Consider the following 21978-nt stretch of genomic DNA (forward strand, 5'->3'; position numbering starts at 1 on the left):
TTACACAAAACAATACATTTTGGATTTTATGGGGGGGGGGGGGGCTGCTCCAAATTGACCTTCACTGCTGGGGTCAGCAAAGAATTGACCTTTACTATAAAGAGTCCCTGATGCATTGAATTTCACTAAAGAATGGTCCATGTCATCATAAAGGTTGGGGAAACACTCCTCTAAGTAATGAGAGCATAGGCGGAGAGAGACTTGGAAGTCTGGGAGGACACAACCATTATTGCTGGAGGGGCACGATGATGATGTCAATTCATATATACATTAGATCAGTCGACTCCATCTTTGATGATGGGGGGTGCCTCATATCTCCGCCCATGAGTGAGAGAGAGGACTAACCATTTAGGACAATTCACCGGATTCACTGTACCTATTCAATGAAACTTGTTTTTGTCCCCCTTTTAGTACTTCTCGGAAATGGGAAATTGACTATTGTTGGACAGATTCATTGCTAACACTGCTATAGCTTTGTTTGTTTGTTTTTGTGTGTGCGTGCGTGTGCGTGTGTGTGTGGGGGGGGGGGTGTGAAAAACCATTGGCTCAGTTGCGATCACATGAAATTTCACTGCATTGTCTACAACCAACTTTGCTTTGTGGACATTATACATTGACATTTTTTAAACATCTGAACCATCAAAAGGCATTCATACACTACTAGGTTTAACATGGTAAATGCTCGAAGCATTTATACAAGATGGGAATTAGAGGAAATTTGTTGAAATAAATATCATGGTCACTGTGAATCATAGTGAACAGGGAATTTTCTGATTGGACAGATTTTACAAGTGGAATTCTATAAGGAGGATGTCCCAGGTCTCGTACATTTTGTTTTCAATCAATAGACTGATCAGAACATTAACAGGGTTTTTAGCAAATTTGCACCAGACATGATGAAACTAATGGATATAGTCAGAATCCAAGCAGTAGGAAAACTCCAGACCAGCTTGAATATGATTGCAGTATGAGCAAATGAATGAAGCATGTCATTCAGAGTCGACAAGGGGTTGGTCACTCACTTTAGCTCCAGTAAAAACTGTCCTTTCCCTCATTTCACTCAAGTGAATGATAAAATTATTCCCATGGCAAACTATAGAAATAGACTCACTGATTTAGGAATTATTCTGATGAGTGACTAATGTTTCCAATCATTGTTCTATGGCGGTAAAAAAAACAAGTCAAATGTTTGGTTTCATACTTAAAAAGATCTCCCCATTCTCTTAAAGCAAGGATTCTTAACCTTGTGTATTTTGCTAATCCCTTGTTCCAATAAGTCCACAGACCTTTTACAAACTAATATCCATAACACAGCAATGTAAAAACAATGAGTTAATTTTCTCTCTTGTTCCACACCCCTTATTTTCTCACAGATCCATGGATCCCTGGTAGAAAACTCCTGTCCTAAAGCCAGTGCGCCTCTTATATGTTAGAAGTTCCTCAGGAATATTAAATGTGGAAGGGCACGTGTCTGGTTTTCATGTCTTAAAGTTAATCCTTTTTGCTTTTCTGTCGCTTTTTTCATCCTTGCTTAGAGTATGTCATACTCGTTGGAGGTCATACCTCCAAAGATGGAGACCTAGTTGAAGCGTTACAGAGAAGAGCTACATAGCTCTTCTGGTATTAAAAGCAGAAGTTTTTCATTCTGAACATTTTCAGTAGTCCCTGATGTCTATGTATATCAGATCACTATCTTTCACAGATCAACTGGTGTACTTATTGCATTGTGTTTAGCAACAACCTTTTGTTCCTAACAGAGCTGTCTTATTGCATTAGCTAATAAAATGCATTTAACAGCCATTCAAAATTAACTTATGCTGCAAAAGATTTTTTATAAGTGAGTGATGAATTTAATTTGCAGAGCAGTTCTTGACAGTGGTTAACTTAAAAGGTAACTGCTCTAAATTCACTTTCCATGTTTATTTATTTATTTATCTAGCCTATACCGTATTGCTTTATGCGACTATTGCAAAAATCCCAGTTTTTAGGGAACACTAGGCATAGGTAATAAATAGTTAGGACCGTGACTATTTAAAGTGGACACTTATCAAAATTAACGTGTATAGTTGGGTAGACAATACAGTTAACATATATTATACAAACCATTCCATTACAACGAAAAGTTTTCATACAGTCACAACATTTTCATGTAATGACTATCCTAATATTTTCCTTTCAATGTAATGATCACCCAATATAACGTGTTTCCAGTGAAATGATGTGCGCGGGGGGGGGGGGGGCATTATATCAGGCATTGACTGCACTTAAAAAAAGAGGTACAGTAGACTTTCACTAATCCAGCACATATTAGACCAGGGTATGCTGGATTACTGGAAAGTAGATGAAAAAAGCCAATCTTAAATAATATAAACTTCTGTGCACAGACATGCAAAAACCTATTTTCCATAGGAAGACTGCCTACCCAACTACTAGATGGGCCAAATTAGCGCACCGCTGGATAATAGATAGTCTACTCTACTACCTTATAAATACATAAATACCCCTACAAATATACACATTTTTTAAGCTAAAATACATTAAAGAAAATTAGAATGAATATGATTGAGATATTAATGAGATTATAATCATCATACACGAAGTTGTGTCATCCAGATCTTGAGCACCACTGTCCCATGATGAAGAGCTTTCATTCTTCTCAGCTTGATCAATATTAGGCTGTGTATTTTCAGAAGCCGCAGCCTTTTGTCCAACCCTGAAAATGTAATAATAATAAATTAACAGTGGTGTGAAGATGATGTCAAAACAAATTGATGAAAACTCTATAGGTATAAGAATCTGTGAGAACATTTTCACTGTTCAATTTTCAATCACTCAATTTTTACAGCTCAATTAAATAATACATACCAAGTATTGCACTTATGTTTGTACACTGTGATTATGAAAACATCAAAAGGATCAGTCTGTACAAAATAGCCATATTAAAAAAGTAATTTTTGTAATAATAAAGTTAAAAAACCCAATATCAATCATTAGAATGAAATTGAATGAGAATGAAAGTCTGATGAAATAATTTCTTTTTCAATTTAATGAAAATTTTTAAATCTTTTTGTTATTGTTCAACTTACTTGATAAAAACCTCTTCCATGGTAGTAATTGAGGCACCATAGCTTTGAATGAATAATGAGTCTTTTTGAACTTCAATTTCCTCAAATAAATTCTGAAAAGAACAACTACTTTCTATTGGAAGAAAATATGAGAGCTCTGCTCCGATATCTCTATTCATTTCAACTGTGGGTATATGGCTTTGCACCAAATTGGTTATGGCCGATACATCACACCCAGGTTTCTTCACAATTATCAAATAATAACCAGCACCTATTATAGAGCAGAAGGTAAAACTGAATTTTAAAAAGAAAAAGCTTTCATGATTTTGGATACTGCAGAGAAATTTAGAAAATTGCTTTTTAGAACACTAGAAAGTGACAGAGAAAACAGAGATTCAGAAAGAACCATTCAATTTCAAAGTGACATATATATTTCTAAAATTAATGACACAATTATAATGCCTGAACAATAAAAGGAAAATCTCTAAGTTTCTTAACAAATACTCAATATTGTGACTTCCTTTATTCATATGTATAATGTCAAGATAATATGAAGAATCTTGCAGAACATGTTCTAATGGAAGTCAAATGCAAAAAATTGTCCACCTCCACAGTCTCTTGCATAAGAAGGCAGAATTTCAGTCATTTTAGCTCATCGCTAAAAACTTTGGCACTTGCAATTTATACAATTTTTATGGCTCACAATGCAATTATTGTTTCCTTGACACTTGCCTAAAACTAAGCACAGGAACACTCTGAATGATGATTACTGGTTTACATCATGCAAATGGAAGAACACACAAAGCTTTCTGATAATTAGATGCCATTTCCCTTCTCCAAAAGCTTCATAAACGATTGACTAGCATCTCATTGATTGTTCATAATATAAAACTAACATTTTCCCTTTATATTCATATATTACCTATCATTCTGTGTTTTTAGCCCATTAAAGATGACTGTTTTTTAGAAAGAAAAAACACTGAGTGAACCACTCCCACCATTTATTGGCCAAGAAAAAAATTAAAATGTCGAATAGCAAATTTTCTTACGAACTGGTATATCAATGGGTTAATTTTAAGATATAAGATTTTGAAATCAAACGTTTCTTTCTGAATCACCTTGTGTACAGAAATATATATAAACATGCAAACGGTTTCCGGGTTATTAGGCCATGGTCTAGGAGATTTTCTTCCTGACGTTTCGCCCACATCTGTGGCAGGCATCATCTGAGGTTAATTCGACATAAGTCTCCGCGGCAAGCGAGAAAGGCTTCGTACATCTACTGTCATCGACTTGTTCTCTATATGCATTTCTGAGACTTGATCGGCCGCAGAAGAACCGCATTGGTTGGCTTGTGTGGATGTGTTGTGCGCCGATTGGCTGCAAGTGGTGTCTGGCGACGATTGGCTGTCGAGGTCATTTTCTCTCTGGCATTCATCGGGGGCACATCTCAACTCTCTGCGGCGCTGAAGTACCGGGACCCAAGTGGGATGCACCTTCATCGTCTCCTCCTTTCGATTCATGTTGTGGTGCTTGAATATTTCAATGGCTTCTCTATGAAGACGAGCATGGTAGTGCACCTCCGACGATATTACCTCTGTCTTTTCAAATTTAATTTTGTGGCCGGTTTCCCACATATGTTCTGCAACGGCTGAACTTTCCGTTTTACCCAGGCGGCAGCTCCTCTGGTGTTCCTTTATTCTTGTAGCAGTACTTCTTTTTGTTGTTCCTATGTATACTTTTTCACACGAGCATGGAATCCTGTAGACACCTGCTATGCACAGCGGGTCTCTCGGATCTTATGCCGAGCGTAGCGATTGTGCTAAATTTCTGGTGGGTTTGAAAATGGGCTTGATGTTGAACTTTTCCAAAACTTTACCGATTCGATCGGTGACCTTCCAGATGTAAGGTAAGTAGGCTTTGGCTCAGGGTTCCCGATTTCCTTCGTTACTATTGTTGTTACTTTCCAGGCGCGGTCGTATGGCTCTTTGAAACTCTTTTACCGAATAACCGTTAGCTTTGAAGGCCTTCCGAGACAGAAGAGAGGCATGATAAAGACACTGGTAAACCGTGCTAACCGTATCTGTGAGCCGCAACATCTCGACACAGAACTGATCCATCTACGGAAGGCCTTCAAAGCTAACGGTTATTTGGTAAAAGAGTTTCAAAGAGCCATGCGACCGCGCCTGGAAAGTAACAACAATAGTAACGAAGGAAATCGGGAACCCTGAGCCAAAGCCTACTTACCTTACATCTGGAAGGTCACCGATCGAATCGGTAAAGTTTTGGAAAAGTTCAACATCAAGCCCATTTTCAAACCCACCAGAAATTTAGCACAATCGCTACGCTCGGCATAAGATCCGAGAGACCCGCTGTGCATGGCAGGTGTCTACAGGATTCCATGCTCGTGTGAAAAAGTATACATAGGAACAACAAAAAGAAGTACTGCTACAAGAATAAAGGAACACCAGAGGAGCTGCCGCCTGGGTAAAACGGAAAGTTCAGCCGTTGCAGAACATATGTGGGAAACCGGCCACAAAATTAAATTTGAAAAGACAGAGGTAATATCGTCGAAGGTGCACTACCATGCTCGTCTTCATAGAGAAGCCATTGAAATATTCAAGCACCACAACATGAATCGAAAGGAGGAGACGATGAAGGTGCATCCCACTTGGGTCCCGGTACTTCAGCGCCGCAGAGAGTTGAGATGTGCCCCCGATGAATGCCAGAGAGAAAATGACCTCGACAGCCAATCGTCGCCAGACACCACTTGCAGCCAATCGGCGCACAACACATCCACACAAGCCAACCAATGCGGTTCTTCTGCGGCCGATCAAGTCTCAGAAATGCATATAGAGAACAAGTCGATGACAGTAGATGTACGAAGCCTTTCTCGCTTGCCGCGGAGACTTACGTCGAATTAACCTCAGATGATGCCTGCCACAGATGTGGGCGAAACGTCAGGAAGAAAATCTCCTAGACCATGGCCTAATAACCCGGAAACCGTTTGCAAGTCATTTAACGCCGGCCATGAAAGCCTCAGACAATATATATAAACATGTTTACAAAACACCATTTCAATTATGATTATCATTTATCAATAGTTTATCAAACTTATGGCTAGGGTCCAGTTGACGATATGGATTCAGCATTACCATCAGGGCTAACCACATTTAATTTAAAATAACATAACATTTTGTTAATACGACCAACAGAGATATTAACAACAGTAGTAAACTGCATGCTTGAAAAAAAAATTGACTAAATTAAACCAAAAGCTCTCAAATTCAATGACTATGGGATTTTTAGAGATGTCAACAATTTTCTATCAGCATTTTTATACATTTCACCAGTACGGTTCACCCCAGATCACAGAATATTCCTTTGATTTTTTCTTTCATACCAAAGTTTTTCTTCAGAGAAGGGGGGAATAAAATATTTTCTTAACTAATTGGATCACTTTCTATATCAAGATATGTGTACATATATATAACTTTTTATTTGAAATTACAAATCACAAATGAATAAAAAACAGTTGTTTCGGGAAGAGATGGCTGAAAAGACAAAATATGTAACAGAAAAACCCAAGTTTTTGACATGTTACACATCCAAACTGTGGAGGAATTTACATGATTTCATTTTCATAAATACTTTATTACCATAGCATTTCTTCAGGAATAAAGGAGAACCACAACACTGCAATTCACCACCAACCATAATGGCAATTCGATCTCCGAGTATGTCTGCCTCTTCCATCATATGGGTCGTCAACAAAATTGTACGGTATTCTTTTTCAGTTTGCAACAGGTCCCAAAGAAATCTTCTTGCTGAAGGATCCATTCCAGATGTAGGCTCATCCAACATGATAACCTGGCACATAGAGTATGAATATTGTATCGTTTCACTTTTGATTGAAAAGATAAACAATTTGACCTTCCATTATTTTACATTCAAGCAATATAAAAAGTAATATGTAACTTTTGATGCTCAATTTAGTTCTCATAAATTTCTCAAATAAAAGAAATCAAGTTTGAAGGAAATATGACTAAGTAAATAAAAATAACTAATAAAAATAACTAATAAAAACAACACCCTAGATTTGAAAATTAGCACAGATACAATGAATCTTAGATTCCATAGTGTCTTCACACTTTGATATATATATATACAGTCGACACTCATTATAATGACCCCACATTATAGCGACCATTGTATTACACGACCGGTGAAATAAGTCCTAAATATTTTTTACTATCACATACTTACATGTTTTCTTTTTGATATAACAACCACCCGATATAACGTCCATTTTTGGCAGAACAATGAGCTTATAACAAGTGTTGACTATATTTTTTTTAACATTGAACTCTATACACATAACAAATCAAGATAGTATAACTGACTGTGTAGTACTGAAAAAACAACAACAATGACACAAAGAAATGGAACAAAATGTCTCACAAGATTACAAAGCTACTTAAATTTTAAAAACATGGTAACACACGAGTCTGCAGTAATGAACCTTTATAGGGATGATAAAAGGAGGAGTGACCTACTTGTATACATACATATTTTAATTCATAAAATGAATATGGCATAAAAATAAAAAAATATATAAAAAGCATATTTCCAACAACAATAATTTGCCTGGCCATTCACTAGCTCGCTCACAACCAACCCCCTCATTTTTGACAATCTTGACCTGTTTGGCTTTGACTGAGTCCCTACACCTTTGTTTCCATACAATTAAAGTATGAATAAGAGAGTTTAGAATTATTATCTTGAAGAACATAATAATTTGCATAATTTCTTAAAGTGACTTTAAAAAGTTATTTTCCCTTACTTTCTTCTCATCGAAATGAGAATTTGCCTTGTATACTTTGAGCAAAAATTCTTTGTTTTGTAATTGACCTACTATATAATACAGTGAAAATCAAATATACTTCTATCCTATATATATACACACACATACTGTACAGATAAATCTGTATAACAATATTATTCTCTGGTCTAGATGCACTTTTCATAGTGTTAATATATTCTGTCTATAATGATATGCTTCTCTGGTTCTTTGGGTATTGTTAGGATGTAATCTATATATATTGATTTTCTGTGTTTGTGTGCCTGTGTGTGTAAGTTCTCTACAGATCTACAATTTTAGATCGATCAGCGCCAAATTTTGCATATATACTAAACCGGACCCGACTTGAACGATAGACTATTTTAAAAGTTTGTCAGAGATGAGCAAATGCCTGAAACAAGCAAAAGAACTGTCAGGCAACAATGGTTTTTGGGTCTCAACAATCACTTCCTAAATATTTACTTTGCTTACACTGGTTTCCTAGCAATGTGTTTCAGACATGTATATGCCTTGACAATGGTTTTCACTCTGTTAATGATGCTGGTTCTGATTTGCTGACTTTTGATGACCGGGGGGGGGGGGGGGGGGAACAATGCTTACGTCGTCATCAACCACCCTTTATGAAAATATGAAATATTTTCAATGCTGTCTTACTCAGTGCGCCAAAAATGAGAAAAACCTTTCGATAGTTTGTGGGCACTTAAAGTAACATTTCCCCCTACAGAGCCACTTTAGTGATCTCCAAATGTTTCGCGGTTCCAAGTGATCTGGAAATGTGTCCGAGCCACTTAAGTGCTATGGAACTGTGCCACGCATCACTCAAGTGATCCGTAATTATATGCCTCAGGTCACTTAAATAATCTGAGAATGTGCCGCAGGTAACTTGAATGATGTAGAACCGCACTGGGGGGCCACTTAAGTGCTCTAAAACTATGTCACATGCCACTAACGGGATCTCTAAATGTGTCACGGATCGCTTAAGTGTTTTGGAACGGTGTCCCAGGCGTAGGGCCGTCATTTCAACTTTTTCCCGGGGGGGGGGGGGGCAAAGAACATGTACTCAATGTATGTATATATATTTATGTATATATATATATATACCATTTTTAGTAAATTTTCATAAGTCGGGGGTGGGTGTAACGGTCCCCCAAATGACGGGCCTGATCCCTGACCCCGGGTTATTTAAGCGATCTGAAAATGTGCCACAGGCCACTTAAATATTCTGAAATTGTACCTGGGGACACTTAAGCGATCTGTAAATGTGCCGCTTAGTTCATTTTTACAAAATTAGGTTTGAGGAGGGCAGGCCGCATCAGATAACCCCCCCCCCCCTCCCCCAGGGCCATATTTGGTCCATGGGCCAAGGGCCTTTGTGCGATTTATCATTATATGGCTTAGAGAGTGGGTTGCAATGAATTTATTAAAGATAAATTTTGAGTTCATAGCCTTCAAATAACATTGAAATTAACAGAAATTGTTTATAACATATAAAGGTATTTTCTTCCAAAATTTCAATTAGAAAAAAAAATTTTTTTTGCATTGTGGGAGGGGGGCATCAGCCCCCCCCCCTTCTGTACATCTCTGATCCTATCAATATGCGTTAGGATTCAGAGAGGCAGAGCTGATGACAAAATTTTGCTGACAAGGGGGGGGGGGGAGGGTGTCAAAAATGACTAAAAATTTACTTACGTAATGCTTGAACCCCCAACTTATATAAAATATGAGAAAACTAAAAAAATGGCTCAACTCAGCTGAACTGCTACTTACCATTTGCATGTATCATATAATGTAATTTTATCAAATTCTACACGTACAATAACAAATATAGATCAAGTCAATATTTTTATGGGAGTGGGGGGGGGGGGGGGGTTCAGAAAGAAACATCTGATTTCAAAATATTTGTATATATTTTTCAAAATTAAAAACACAGGATGATGAGCAAAATGTGAATGAAAAGGGGAAATGTACACATTTTAGATTATGAACAATATATTACACTAGTGTGTGGTTTATGAAGCTATTTTAATGAAGAAGTCAAGTTACTAAAAATATAAGGAGAGTCCAAAGATACCAGGTAAAAGAACAGGGGTGAAGTACATGGGTACTTGATATAATAGCAAATACTATTTTAACCGAAAAATAATTTCGTATAATAAAGCGAAGGTGGCTGTACCAAAATCATGAAAATGTTATGAATGTTCAAAAATACTATAGCAAATAAACTAAAATTGTTTTTCCTACAAAGTAATCCGAGAATATTTTTTCACTGGGCCTTGCGTTTGGTAATGGTGACCTTGAGTTTGATTACCAAGTTATTCACTCAAGTTATTCATCACCATTATGATGGCTAAGTTGTGGCTTATGTAAGGCTTATTCATGTAACAATAACTGTTGGCTGAGTTGATGACACCATCCGCAGGATTAAAAGCTAAAAGACATCTGGGTATTTTGAAATTTCATAATAAAACAGTTCTGCAAACTAAATATTTAAAATCAATCTGATTTCATTCATCACATTGATTATGGAAATTAAAGCATGTTTATTTAAAGAAAAATTATGAATGTGCCAGAAAAGGGGGGACACATGATCACCCTATATAGAGAGGTTGTTATGAAAGTTTTGTTGATTGGTGGGGGGGGGGGGGGGTCGCACTTCCAAAAGTTTGGGAACTACTGATATAGAGAACCCATATATAAACCCAGTGCAAAATTCACTACAGAAAACAAGAAGGGGTTAACCTTTAATCTGCATCTATCAGGAATAGTTGATAAGTTTAATGAACTGCTGAATCATTTATTGATAACTAGCAATGTGAAGGAAAAACTGAAATTTTTTCTTGCATATAAGAAGAGGTATATTTCTGGCTATTTGTGTGGTATAAGTGCCAAAATGAGTTGAGATTGTGAGGAAATGGATTTATACAAGGAAAATGTGAGACACACATACCTTTGAGTTTCCCACAAGAGCCATACCAACACACAGTTTTCTTTTCATACCACCAGAAAGAGTCTTTGCTTGAGATTTACGTTTTGGTTGCAAACCAATGGCACTCAAAATTCGATCCACTTCTTGAGGAACTAAATCTGGTATGTATCCTTTTAACTAGAAATAATCATCATGAATATGAATTAAATGAAGCAAAAACTAAATAGGTACACAATAAAAAAAAAAGAAAAAAAATCTTTTGAGAAACTTTTACTTTAAGAAGCTGGTAAAAATTTACTCAATGTTAGAATATTTTTTGCACATTCCTATTTCTCTCTCCATTATTTAACATTACCCTTTAACTGCACAAATATGATGAAATCTCTATAAAATTATACTCTGCGGACAAAGAAAAAATATCACTGTAGAAGGATTATCATTATATCAAGAGGCAGCTGTTTGACAAAAGACTACAGGCATTTTCAAACAAGACTCAAAAAGATATCATTGTTGAGAAATTTATCAATATATCGAGTATCATTGTAATGATGCAGTTTCACTGTAGTAAGAGAGATATACCTTTCTACACAAACACCCTTTTATTCTTCAGCAAGTTCAGTAATTGTATTTCCTTTTGGAAAAGATGGGGGGGGGGCTTGTGCAGCACAGAAAATTGAATGAAAGCCCTCATGATGCAAGGTTATGATTGAGCAGACTGCTACAGTCATTGCCAAAAAGCAATTTAACCAGTCATCTGGCTATGATGGCATATGCTGTCACGGCCATATGTAATGGTGGTGCCTATGACAGCATATTACATCTTTTGGTCTATATCACGAGGATAGGACAGAGTAATTTGACATACAGCAGCCACCTTCTGCCACTGTGGTGGTCGAGTGGTCATAGTGACGGACTCGCATCGCGGGGACCCGGATTCGAGCCCCACCCTCACCACAGTGGTGGTTAGCTGAAGTTGGTTTTCTGTGGTTCCCAACTTTATGGCGCAAATGTGAGCCGATCTCCCTGTTAAAAAGTCTCGCCACAGAGAGCAACAGTCCTACAAACAGTACAAATATTCAGTCATTACACTTCACTTCTGAGATATAGATGGCAGCACTGAAAAATCATACACAACACTAGACACGCACTCAGACTGTTACGTACACATACTTACACTTACACACAATACACACACATGCTTACACTTACACACGACACAACTCATTAGGTAGTAAATTGCCCATGGCGATAGACCTGAGTTGTGCTTGGCTTGAAAAGAAAAAAAAAGAAGCTCCCACCTTCTGCCGCTGTGGTGGTCGAGTGGTCATAGTGATGGACTCGAGTTGTGAGGTCCTGGGTTCAACCCCCACAGTGGTGGTCGGCTGAAGTTGGTTTTCTGTGGTTCCCAACTTCCAGGTGTGAATGCGAGCCGATCTTCCCTTTAAAAAGTCTCGTCACGGAGAGTAACAGACGTACAAACAGCACAAATTCAATCATAACACATCACTCACTTCACTTCTGAAATATAGATGGCAGCACTGAAAAATCAAACACAACACGACATATGCATTCAGACTGTTAGGTACACAAACAGTTACACTTCCGGCACATTCATTAGGTAGGAAATCGCCCATAGATGATGATGATAGAACCAAGGTGTGCTCGGTTTGAAAGAAAGAAAACTCCCACCTTCTAAGGCAGTGTTTCTTAAGTTTTTTCAGCCGTGACCAAAATCAGCAGCAAGATTAGCTTTGCGACCCATGGGACTTTGTCCCCACGAAATTAGCGAAGCCAGTCATGCAATAAGTACATTTATAATAAGGAGTGTAAGTGAATTTGTATGACCCATCTCAGAAGCACCTGACAATCAATTCTGGATAGTGACCCATAGCTCAAGATCCCTTGGCTGTTAGTGGATTTTTACAACCCATTTAAGAAGCCCCTGCAAATGAGGGTTGGGTCATTACAGCCACTCAAAAATCCCAAGCTGTAAGTGGATTTGTATTATATAGTTTATTTGTATTATATTATTAGTATCTCGGAAGCTTCTGCGAATCAAGCTTAAGTCAGGACCCATAGCTCATAGTCACTGGTTGTTACTGGATCCAGACTGTTTGGATTTGGACAATGACCCATCTCAGAAACTCCTGTGACCCATGCTTGGGTCACGATCCCTAGTCATGAACCCCTGTCCTAAGGTATTCTTCTACATTATTTGCTCGCCAGTAGATGGAGTTGTACAATTATAGTTCAAGAAATATATTTCCTGCATTAACTTTGAACTTGAACAACCCATGCTGGCATTGTTTACAATTAAGAATTCCATATTTTTTAATTTCAAAAAACAGCAAAGAACACAAAAAACTCAGTTTTAATGTATTCGTAAAAAATTCAATCAAAAAATGTATTTTATTAGCTTCAAAAATGTGCACACATCTGCATAAAAAGGGAAACTGTAGATAGCACACAGAGAAATTAACTGGCCAGATGACTGATTAAGGGTCAATATACCAACTCGCTATTAATAGCAACAACCAGGTTTATTTTCATAGTATAAGTTTACTGAAGAACTTTACAAACACATATCAAAACATTGTAAGCTTTCAAAGATGTTTTTAAGGAAAATTTGTCTCGTAAAGTTTATTAAAAACATTGCATTAATACAACTAAATTTGTAAATATCCATGAATATAGTGGATATGTAATTCTTGATTCAGGTCTGTATTTGCAAAAACAGATAATAGATTCTCCCATACAGCATCCTACTGTCATCATGCTTTTGGACATGCTACTACAGTGTTATACACTTTTTATTTTTTGTTATTGTAAACCTATTCTATTCAGAAATAAATGGCTTTGTTTTTTATTTATATCACAGTGTATTGCCATTTTTAAGATGAATTCCAATGTGTGTATATACATGGGTAACAGGGCATATGACATTTTACTGGCGAACCATTGATCCAAGAAGCATACTTCCAATTAGAAAAAGATCCAAATGACATGTAATACTCAGATATGTCATTCATGTTGCAAGGGGCTGCATAGTTGTTGAAATAAAAAAGTAAACTTTTTATATAGTTCTTGTGTGCCCAAAAGCCCAACTAGGAAGTTGCCCTGTCTGTATTAATGCCAAAAAAATTTTTTTGTTTATAAGAGCAATATTCACTGAAATATTAAAATTCGAAAATCTGAGGAAAGTTTAGAGAAAACAGAATTAAATGTGGATAAACCATTTTGCACTTAGAAACCTTCAATTTTTTTGGCTGCTATTGTGAAAGACAGGGCAACAACTTTCTAATCTGTTTTTTGGGGCACACTGGGACTGTATAAAAATTTAATTTTTTAAATAACTATACAACCCCTTGCAACATGAATGACATATTTGAATGCTACATGCCATTTTTGGATACTTTTTCTAATTGGAAGTATGCCTCTAGGATCAATGGTTCACCAGTAAAATGCCATACACCTATGCATGCTTTATATCTAGATAATGACCCAAAAATATGTCAGAATAATTTAATAATTAATTAACCCTTAGATGCACAAACTGGATAATTTTTATTTGAGGGCCTTTTAAGCTAGGAGGAAACAAGGCTTACATCTAAGGGCTAAATAATATTAATTTAAATGAAACGGTATGATTCTACTTTACAGTAAGTATTAACAAGAATTAGTGATAATGTATTAGTAAATAATAGTATTTTAGGGGCAAAATTTTTTCAACCACCTCATTGGGTAATTTGCCTGTTGTGGCCTTTGTATTTGTATAGGATAATAGATGAAATGAAAATACCTTGGAAAAAAAATATAGATGCTCCTCAACTGTCAGGTCATCAAATAATATGTCTTGCTGCGGACAGATACCTAAACTTGAATGGACTCCCTCTATGTCACCACATATGTCATGATTGTTTACAAGGGCAGTACCAGATGTAGGAGAAAACAAGCCTATATGGTTCATATATAGCAATAACTTTATTGGGAAAAATTATCAGCACTACAGTTGAATCCCGTTTTAATGAATACCGATATAGTGAGAATCTTGCTTTAACGAACACATTTCTAATGCCTCAGATAAGTTTACATAGGAACAATGCAAAAAAAAAAACAAAAAAAAAACTGGAATTCCTTTATAACAAAATTTCGTTATAATGAAGTGATTTCTCCAGTCTATTGGAGTTTGTTATAACGGGATTCGACTGTATAATAATTGAGTTCTAGAAATTAAAAGTTTCATACTTGAATTACTATTATTCTATGAAAGAAAATATACTATTAACCTAATTGCATCCTCCTTCACAATTCGCTACTTATCCTGTATCAATATACATCAATAAGAAAAAAGGTTTTTATGTATTTTTAATAAAAGAAATATTTTATGCTTGGTGATAAAGGGCAGTCACCATTCACGAATTATTTTGCTTGCAAATGCAAATGAATTAACATAGCAATGTAAAAACGATAAGTTGACTGCTTTTCCATCTGAATCCACAGATCTGAAACCTCTCCAAAGGTCCCCCTGGTTAAGAACTACTTAAAGTGAATAACTATTGAGAATAATTTTAGTGGAATTGGAATTATTCTCATCATCTGGAACTATCTTCTCATGATGATAGCACTGGCCATGAAAGCCATCACATATAGCATAAAACAACATACCAATATTTGATTGTTTTACTTATTTGTATAAAGAAAATTAAGTTAAAATTTAAGACTAAATTTCAATTTCATAATAATAGATCTAAAAAAAGGAGAGAATACACTACTAGCTAACTTCATTTTAAACATGATTTCTTTTTATAAGGACACACAAATCTCATCTACATACGTATGGACATTTCTATAGACAAAATTTAATAAATAGATAATATAAGATCTTTTACTTAAGCCATATCACCAGTTTTCAAACACGAAAGATGTGAACATACCAGTCAGCATAGATATTGTTGTTGTTTTTCCAGCTCCATTATGACCAAGTAAAACTGTAATTTGACCTCGATACATGTTTGCATGCAAATGTTTGACTGCTGGAGGCCTGCCTTTCTTGTAAATCTAAATATGAAAGTAAAAAAATGGTCAATAACTAAGATATAAATAATTAATTTTTTCAGATAGTTATGAAAATACTAAAATCTTGAAAAATAATTACTGCAAAAAAAATACTGCATTTTAATGGTGGTTCATAATACCATTCAAATAGAAGATGCTATTTTAAATAAAATTCAATTACCAGCATTCTTCTCTGTGAATTAAGAATCACAATTTAATTTTTAGAGAAAATTTCCTTTAATTCTTTCACAGCTAGTGGTGCTGATACAAAATTACCTGGGATGGGGGGGGATAATACCTGAAACTTATATCGAACACTTACTAGAGCTGTACATCAATAAAAATAATTACAATGATTAATTTACATAGGCTAATTCAGTTTAATCAATATAAATTAATTACTGAAGCACAATTATTCCATGAAAAATTACCATTCATTCAGATTATTCCAAATTCAATTCACAATGCCAATTATTTTTAAAAAAATTCATTTGATTTAGCCTCACTTTTCTAAGAGAAGTTTAAAATTAGAATATTATATGATGGATATGCACTTGTTTAGGCAGTTAGCATTACTAAATTGTTTTGTGATAGATTTTACATCCATGGATAATTGTGTGGATGGGGGGGGTGGGGGGGGGTTTAGAGATCTAAACCCCGGCTTCCAGAGCTGGATGAACACTGATTCCATGCAATAGATTTCATATTCATGGATAATTCTGTGGTGTTTGGTCAGAACATGATATCTCCAAAAAATGGCTTTTTGATCTAAAAGTCTTGCCAATTATAACTAATTAGAAGTGAGATAAATGCACAAATATGCGCGCACAGCTAAACAACATGCTGATGTATGATATTTTTATTTGTATTTGTGTGTATGCTTTATTTTTGATTTTTAAATGACAATGAAAGTGCTTATGTTTCAAAAATTGATTTTGGAGTTATCATGTTCTGACGAAATGCCACAGAATTGTGGATGTGGGAGGGAGGAGTAGTTTGAGAGATCTAAACCCCAGGTTCCAGAGCTTATGCTCGAGATAAAACATTTTCAAGTAAATAAGAGAGATAGTGAGTCAATAAAACTTATTTTTCAAAGGATGTGAAATCCACACTTTAGGTCACATTATGTAAATACTCTTTCTTCAAGTGTTCCAAATAAGAATATCAATAACCAAAAAAAACTGCTTTTCTATGGGTACAGATCCCTTGTAGCCAGAATATGAAACACTTTGCCATCAGAACTTGTGTTCTACACAAAATTTGCTTCCACTATTAAGGATTTCAACTGCATGTAAAGGCTCTGTATGCAAAGTGTTTTCCCTTCTGACTATTATTTCTGATTTTTTTTATTATTATCATCATTATTTTATATACATTTACAATTACTTTTCCAGTGTAAGTGCATTTTATGCCTTCTGGGGTTACTGCAAATAAATAAATAAAAATGAATGAACCCAAAGAAAAGTCAAACCTTTGTTAAGCCTTGCATCTGAATACCTCGCAACAGATTTTTTGGTTCTTCTTCAAAAAAGGTTCGTGATTTTCTATTATCAGTGTATCCATCAGTGATATTGTCAAAATTGTGTGGAGGGCCACACCAATAAGATTTCTGAAGAAAAAAAGATTTATAGGACACAAAAATTTTCATATTTGTAAAAGAACTCAAAAGATTTGCCGATTAACTCAACTAAATTTTTTAATTATGATTAACAATTGATTGATTAATCAGAGATCAGTTCTATTCAACAATTTAATAATTCACAGGGAAAAAAAAGTAAATTCCTTTTGAAATATTGCTCATAAAAGAAAAAAAAACTGCCACATACATCTATGAGGAAAAAATGAAAATTTTCATTACTAACTGTGAATGGGAAATACCAAGGCTCAGGGATGCCATATTCACCAGGAAAAACTGCTTCAATGTACCAAGCAAGAAGGACATATACGACAGCATCAATGAGCATCATAGACAATACTTTGTTCATTGTAAGATCATCATCCGGTGTTAAACGTGAATAAAATGTATCCCATTTAAGACCAATACCTGAAATTATTAGTCAGAGTGAAAAAATTGTGAAAGCAACTATGACTTACAAAACTCATTAACTGATGGCCATTAATCTTGAAATACCTGTTCCTTCCCACTTCATTAGAATGATCGTTGCCATTGATAATGCGCTATTCAATAAAATACATGTGGCTAATTTAGGTCCCAAAGTAATGTCTGGATAGTGAGGGAATACGAAGAAATATGGAATGAACGACAGAAAAAACACAATGCCAGTACCCGCAGCTGCTGAATTTGCTACATATAAATAAAAAAAAATTCAGTTAGAACACTAAAAAAAATAAATTCATTAAGTGACATTAAATGCAACAGAAATAACAACTTCCCATTCGTGAAGCAGAAATCAGACTCATTTTAAATGTGTTCCTGATTGCATAATGTTTTAATTAAAATAGCCACCACTAAAAAATATGATTTAAATGCTATTTACTTTTACCATCTTTGAAAGGATTCAATTAGTTTAACTTTTTAAAATTTCTCATAGAAAAATCCCATTTTATAAAAATTTCCAATTTATTATATTTTGAAAGAAGAAAAATGAAAATTTGTTAGTGACCTAAAACTTTTCTACAATTATTGAGCACTATATAACTAGGAAGACCAAGCATCCCAGTTTGTAGGACAACTTTTGAGCAATATCGAGAGAATGTAAAAAAATTGGATTTTGAAGAAACTTTCCTGGTGTGTCCTATTTTTGATCATTTGATCATTTTTGTCGCACCACGGTCATTTTCTGCATATGAGGGCTAATTAGACCGGGACCTACAATTTATTGCCGATTCCGAACGGCAGGCTTGTTTTTTATACTCGTCGAGAGGTTGGTGCGCTAACCCCTCGATGGGGGACTCCCTGTGGTAGCAATTTTTTGCTGCGGTCAAGTCGCTGTTTTTTTTGTTGTACCCCTGTGTCAGGAAAGTTTTCTGACAAGGACGAACCGGGTATTGAACTCGCGACACCTCTAAACATCCTTTGGTACTTTAGGTGAGTATCTTATCTATCGGGCTACCGCGCCCCTGGTGTGTCCTATCTAATTTTTCAGTCGTCTAGTGAGAATGTGATGGAATGTAATGTCATGAATCAGAATTTGTGGCAAAAACTAACAATATTTGGCAAGGATTGACTAGATGTCACTGTTCAATCTTATTTTAAGTTATCTTTACTATAACAAAATGATGAAGAATTATTTCACAGATATGATTTAATTGCAATTGAAAAAATATATCAAACCAGCAATATTGTATAAAAATTTTCTAAGGCCATAGAAATTACAAGATAACGTGCACGCACAAAATTATAGTTATTGAATTATAAATTATTTAATTCTAGAAATTTTAAGCAGAGAATAAGAGATCAATAATAAAATGCATAATATGCACATACAGACCTTTAGAAAAGAGGACACTCAAAAGAAAACTAAAGGCAATTGTACATGTTACGTACACCATGATTATGAAAAAGACTAAGCTTGGATCAGCATAATTTATCACAGCTCGGTTGTCTGAGAATTTCACAGTCAGAAGAATAGTAACAATTGCAGAAGAAACACTAAGGCACAAAAAATACTTCACAGCCCATGCAGATGCATGCATCCAGTTACTGAGACCCATCATTTTCATGGCTTGCTGGCAAAAAAACACGGAAATTATAAAAAGCACCATAAAAATCATCAACGTAATCAAATTCATTCAATCAAAATGTGTCTTGGTTTTTCTACAATAAATGAAAAAATATATATGTAAATTATTCAATGAAATTGTTGTTTCAGGGAAACTATATCATTTTTTATTACTTAGAAATAAAATATGAGAATTCATATTTTTTGCTTAACCACTACGAAACATAAATATATATATAATATAACAATGCACTATACATGGAAAGCATACATTTAAAAAAATTCAAAGGTATCAAGGATGGAATTAATATTTATAACATATAGAGAAAGAGTAAATTAGATAATTGCTTGGTTCCCTTTATGTTGAGATTAACAAGCTGAAAGATTATACTTTCATGACTATGCAAGAAGTGATATTTACTTCATACAATTCAGAAAATTTATTAGAGAAATTTAAGAAGAAATCTAAAAAAAGTATATCTCTAATCTTTGACGTATCACAAATGAAAATAATTGATTACGATTCCTGCAACAAGTTAAGATACCTAAACCAATTTGCAAAATCAATAATACTATGTAAATCAGGAATTCTTGATTACAAGTTTCTCTCTTCCTCTTATTAATACAGCCGAACTTTCTTAAAACAAAGCCATAGAAACACAGAAAATATCTTGTATTAATAGACAAAACAGTGATTTGAATATGTCCTAACATGAAGGATGCTTAACATTAAGCAAGTTCATATGCATAGCCACTTGGTTCATTAATGTTTTAATTTATGAACCAACGAGGTGACTGCATAGGCACTTTGGTTCATTAATGTTTTTAGACACAATATATGTGAAAAGTGCTCAGACAGGAGTGAAACTGCTCCGCTAATCTGTGAAATAAACATACAAATACAAATACAACGCCACAACAGGCAAATTGCCCAACGAGGTGGCTGACTTAAGAACATCATGGATCCCCAAGCCATTTTTTGGAGGCCCTACCTACTACTGCTACACCACACATGCACCCCCCCCGCGGAACCCCCCCAACGAAACCCCAACGAATCGGTACATGCGGGAATGTGCGTGTACGTGTAGTGCAACCTGACGTAAAGTTTGTTTCTGTGTAATGCTTGTTATGTGTAGTGCTGTCATCTGCCCCCAGTTTTTCTAACTATGAGTGAAGTGTTATGGTTGAATGATTTACCGTTGTAGGACTGTTGCTCTCTGTGGCGAGACTTTTTAACGGGGAGATCAGCTCGCATTTGCGCCTTGAAGTTGGGAACCACAGAAAACCAACTTCAGCCGACCACCACTGTGGGGTTCGAACCCGGATCCTCGCATCACGAGTCCGGCACTATAACCACTCGACCACCACAGCGGCCATCTCTGCCACTACCGGGAGTAGTACATAATCTGATTCAAATCCGGAATCACACAGGTGTGGAGAAAACTGCATTTTATATACAGTATACTTCAGAAATTGGATGTCATGGACACCCCCCCCCCCCCCGCAGTGAAGGCCAGCGCTCTGTGGACCCCTTGTAACAGAGATCAATAATCACGAATCCCCTGCAGGATCAGATCAATTTCCCCACCACCCTCCCATGAAATTCAAAATTGATTCTTTTTTTCCTATAATTTGCATATCATAAAAATTGAATAACTGTCATTCATTGTATTGGTAGTAAATTAAATATGATCCTGCAGACCCCTTACAAAGTTTAAACTACAAAAAAAAAAAGATGTACATTGTTAAAATATTGAGTCAAAATCACACTTTTACAAACAGAATTTTTTAAATTCTTGAAATTTTTTACATAATGGGGTTTGATTGTGCATTGTAAAATATTATAATAAACATACACAGTGATTTCTTACTTATACATTTCTCTCAGTTATGAGATGATTTTTTTACACTCCCAATCCAGGATATGTTCAAGTTTGAATTCCACTGGTGCCACAACGGTAGTCAGCTGAAATTGGTTTTCTGTGATTTCCAACTTCGAGAAGCAAATGTGAACCAATCTCCCATTTAAAACCTCCTCCTCCTAACCAGATAATGGCCTGTCACTCTATCTCAATGAAGAAATATTAGCAGGTGGTCGAAGAAGACCTGGGCCATGCTGGAAGCTGTGAGTGTATGTGTTGTAAACCTAATGTGAAATTTGTTTCTGTCTAATGTTAGTTATTGTGGGGCCATCTATATTTTGAACTATGAGTGAAGTGTAATGATCGAAAATTGTACAGTTATAGGCCTGTTGCTTTCTGTGGCGAGATCAAAGATATAGGTAAATACTGCTATTCACTTATAAGCCTCATTCACTTGCATGTCTTTTTTCCTTGTTGGCTTGCAACAACCCAGATTACTGTATTGTAAAATATAAGTTGTCAAACA

The 21978-nt window shown here is 35.6% G+C and overlaps 1 protein-coding gene across 2 annotated transcripts in view; it reads right to left on the minus strand.

The window, feature by feature from the left end:
* LOC149090184 (phospholipid-transporting ATPase ABCA3-like) overlaps nucleotides 1–21978 on the minus strand; it is a 48819-nt gene that overhangs the window by 20373 nt on the left and 6468 nt on the right. For both annotated transcript variants that reach the window (XM_089232520.1, XM_089232529.1), the window contains exons 6-15: nucleotides 19360–19597; nucleotides 18039–18212; nucleotides 17770–17951; nucleotides 17379–17516; nucleotides 15787–15910; nucleotides 14652–14806; nucleotides 10874–11029; nucleotides 6725–6935; nucleotides 3087–3336; nucleotides 2595–2713 (exon numbers count right to left, since the gene is read on the minus strand). In XM_089232520.1, the coding sequence (XP_089088646.1) occupies nucleotides 2595–2713; nucleotides 3087–3336; nucleotides 6725–6935; nucleotides 10874–11029; nucleotides 14652–14806; nucleotides 15787–15910; nucleotides 17379–17516; nucleotides 17770–17951; nucleotides 18039–18212; nucleotides 19360–19597 (1747 nt within the window). The remainder of the gene's footprint in view (nucleotides 1–2594; nucleotides 2714–3086; nucleotides 3337–6724; nucleotides 6936–10873; nucleotides 11030–14651; nucleotides 14807–15786; nucleotides 15911–17378; nucleotides 17517–17769; nucleotides 17952–18038; nucleotides 18213–19359; nucleotides 19598–21978) is intronic.

Source organism: Pholcus phalangioides, unplaced genomic scaffold, assembly GCF_987345545.1.
Source record: "Pholcus phalangioides strain wild (caught in Gottingen) unplaced genomic scaffold, Ppha-v1.0 ptg000001l_1, whole genome shotgun sequence".
Lineage (NCBI taxonomy): Eukaryota > Metazoa > Arthropoda > Arachnida > Araneae > Pholcidae > Pholcus > Pholcus phalangioides.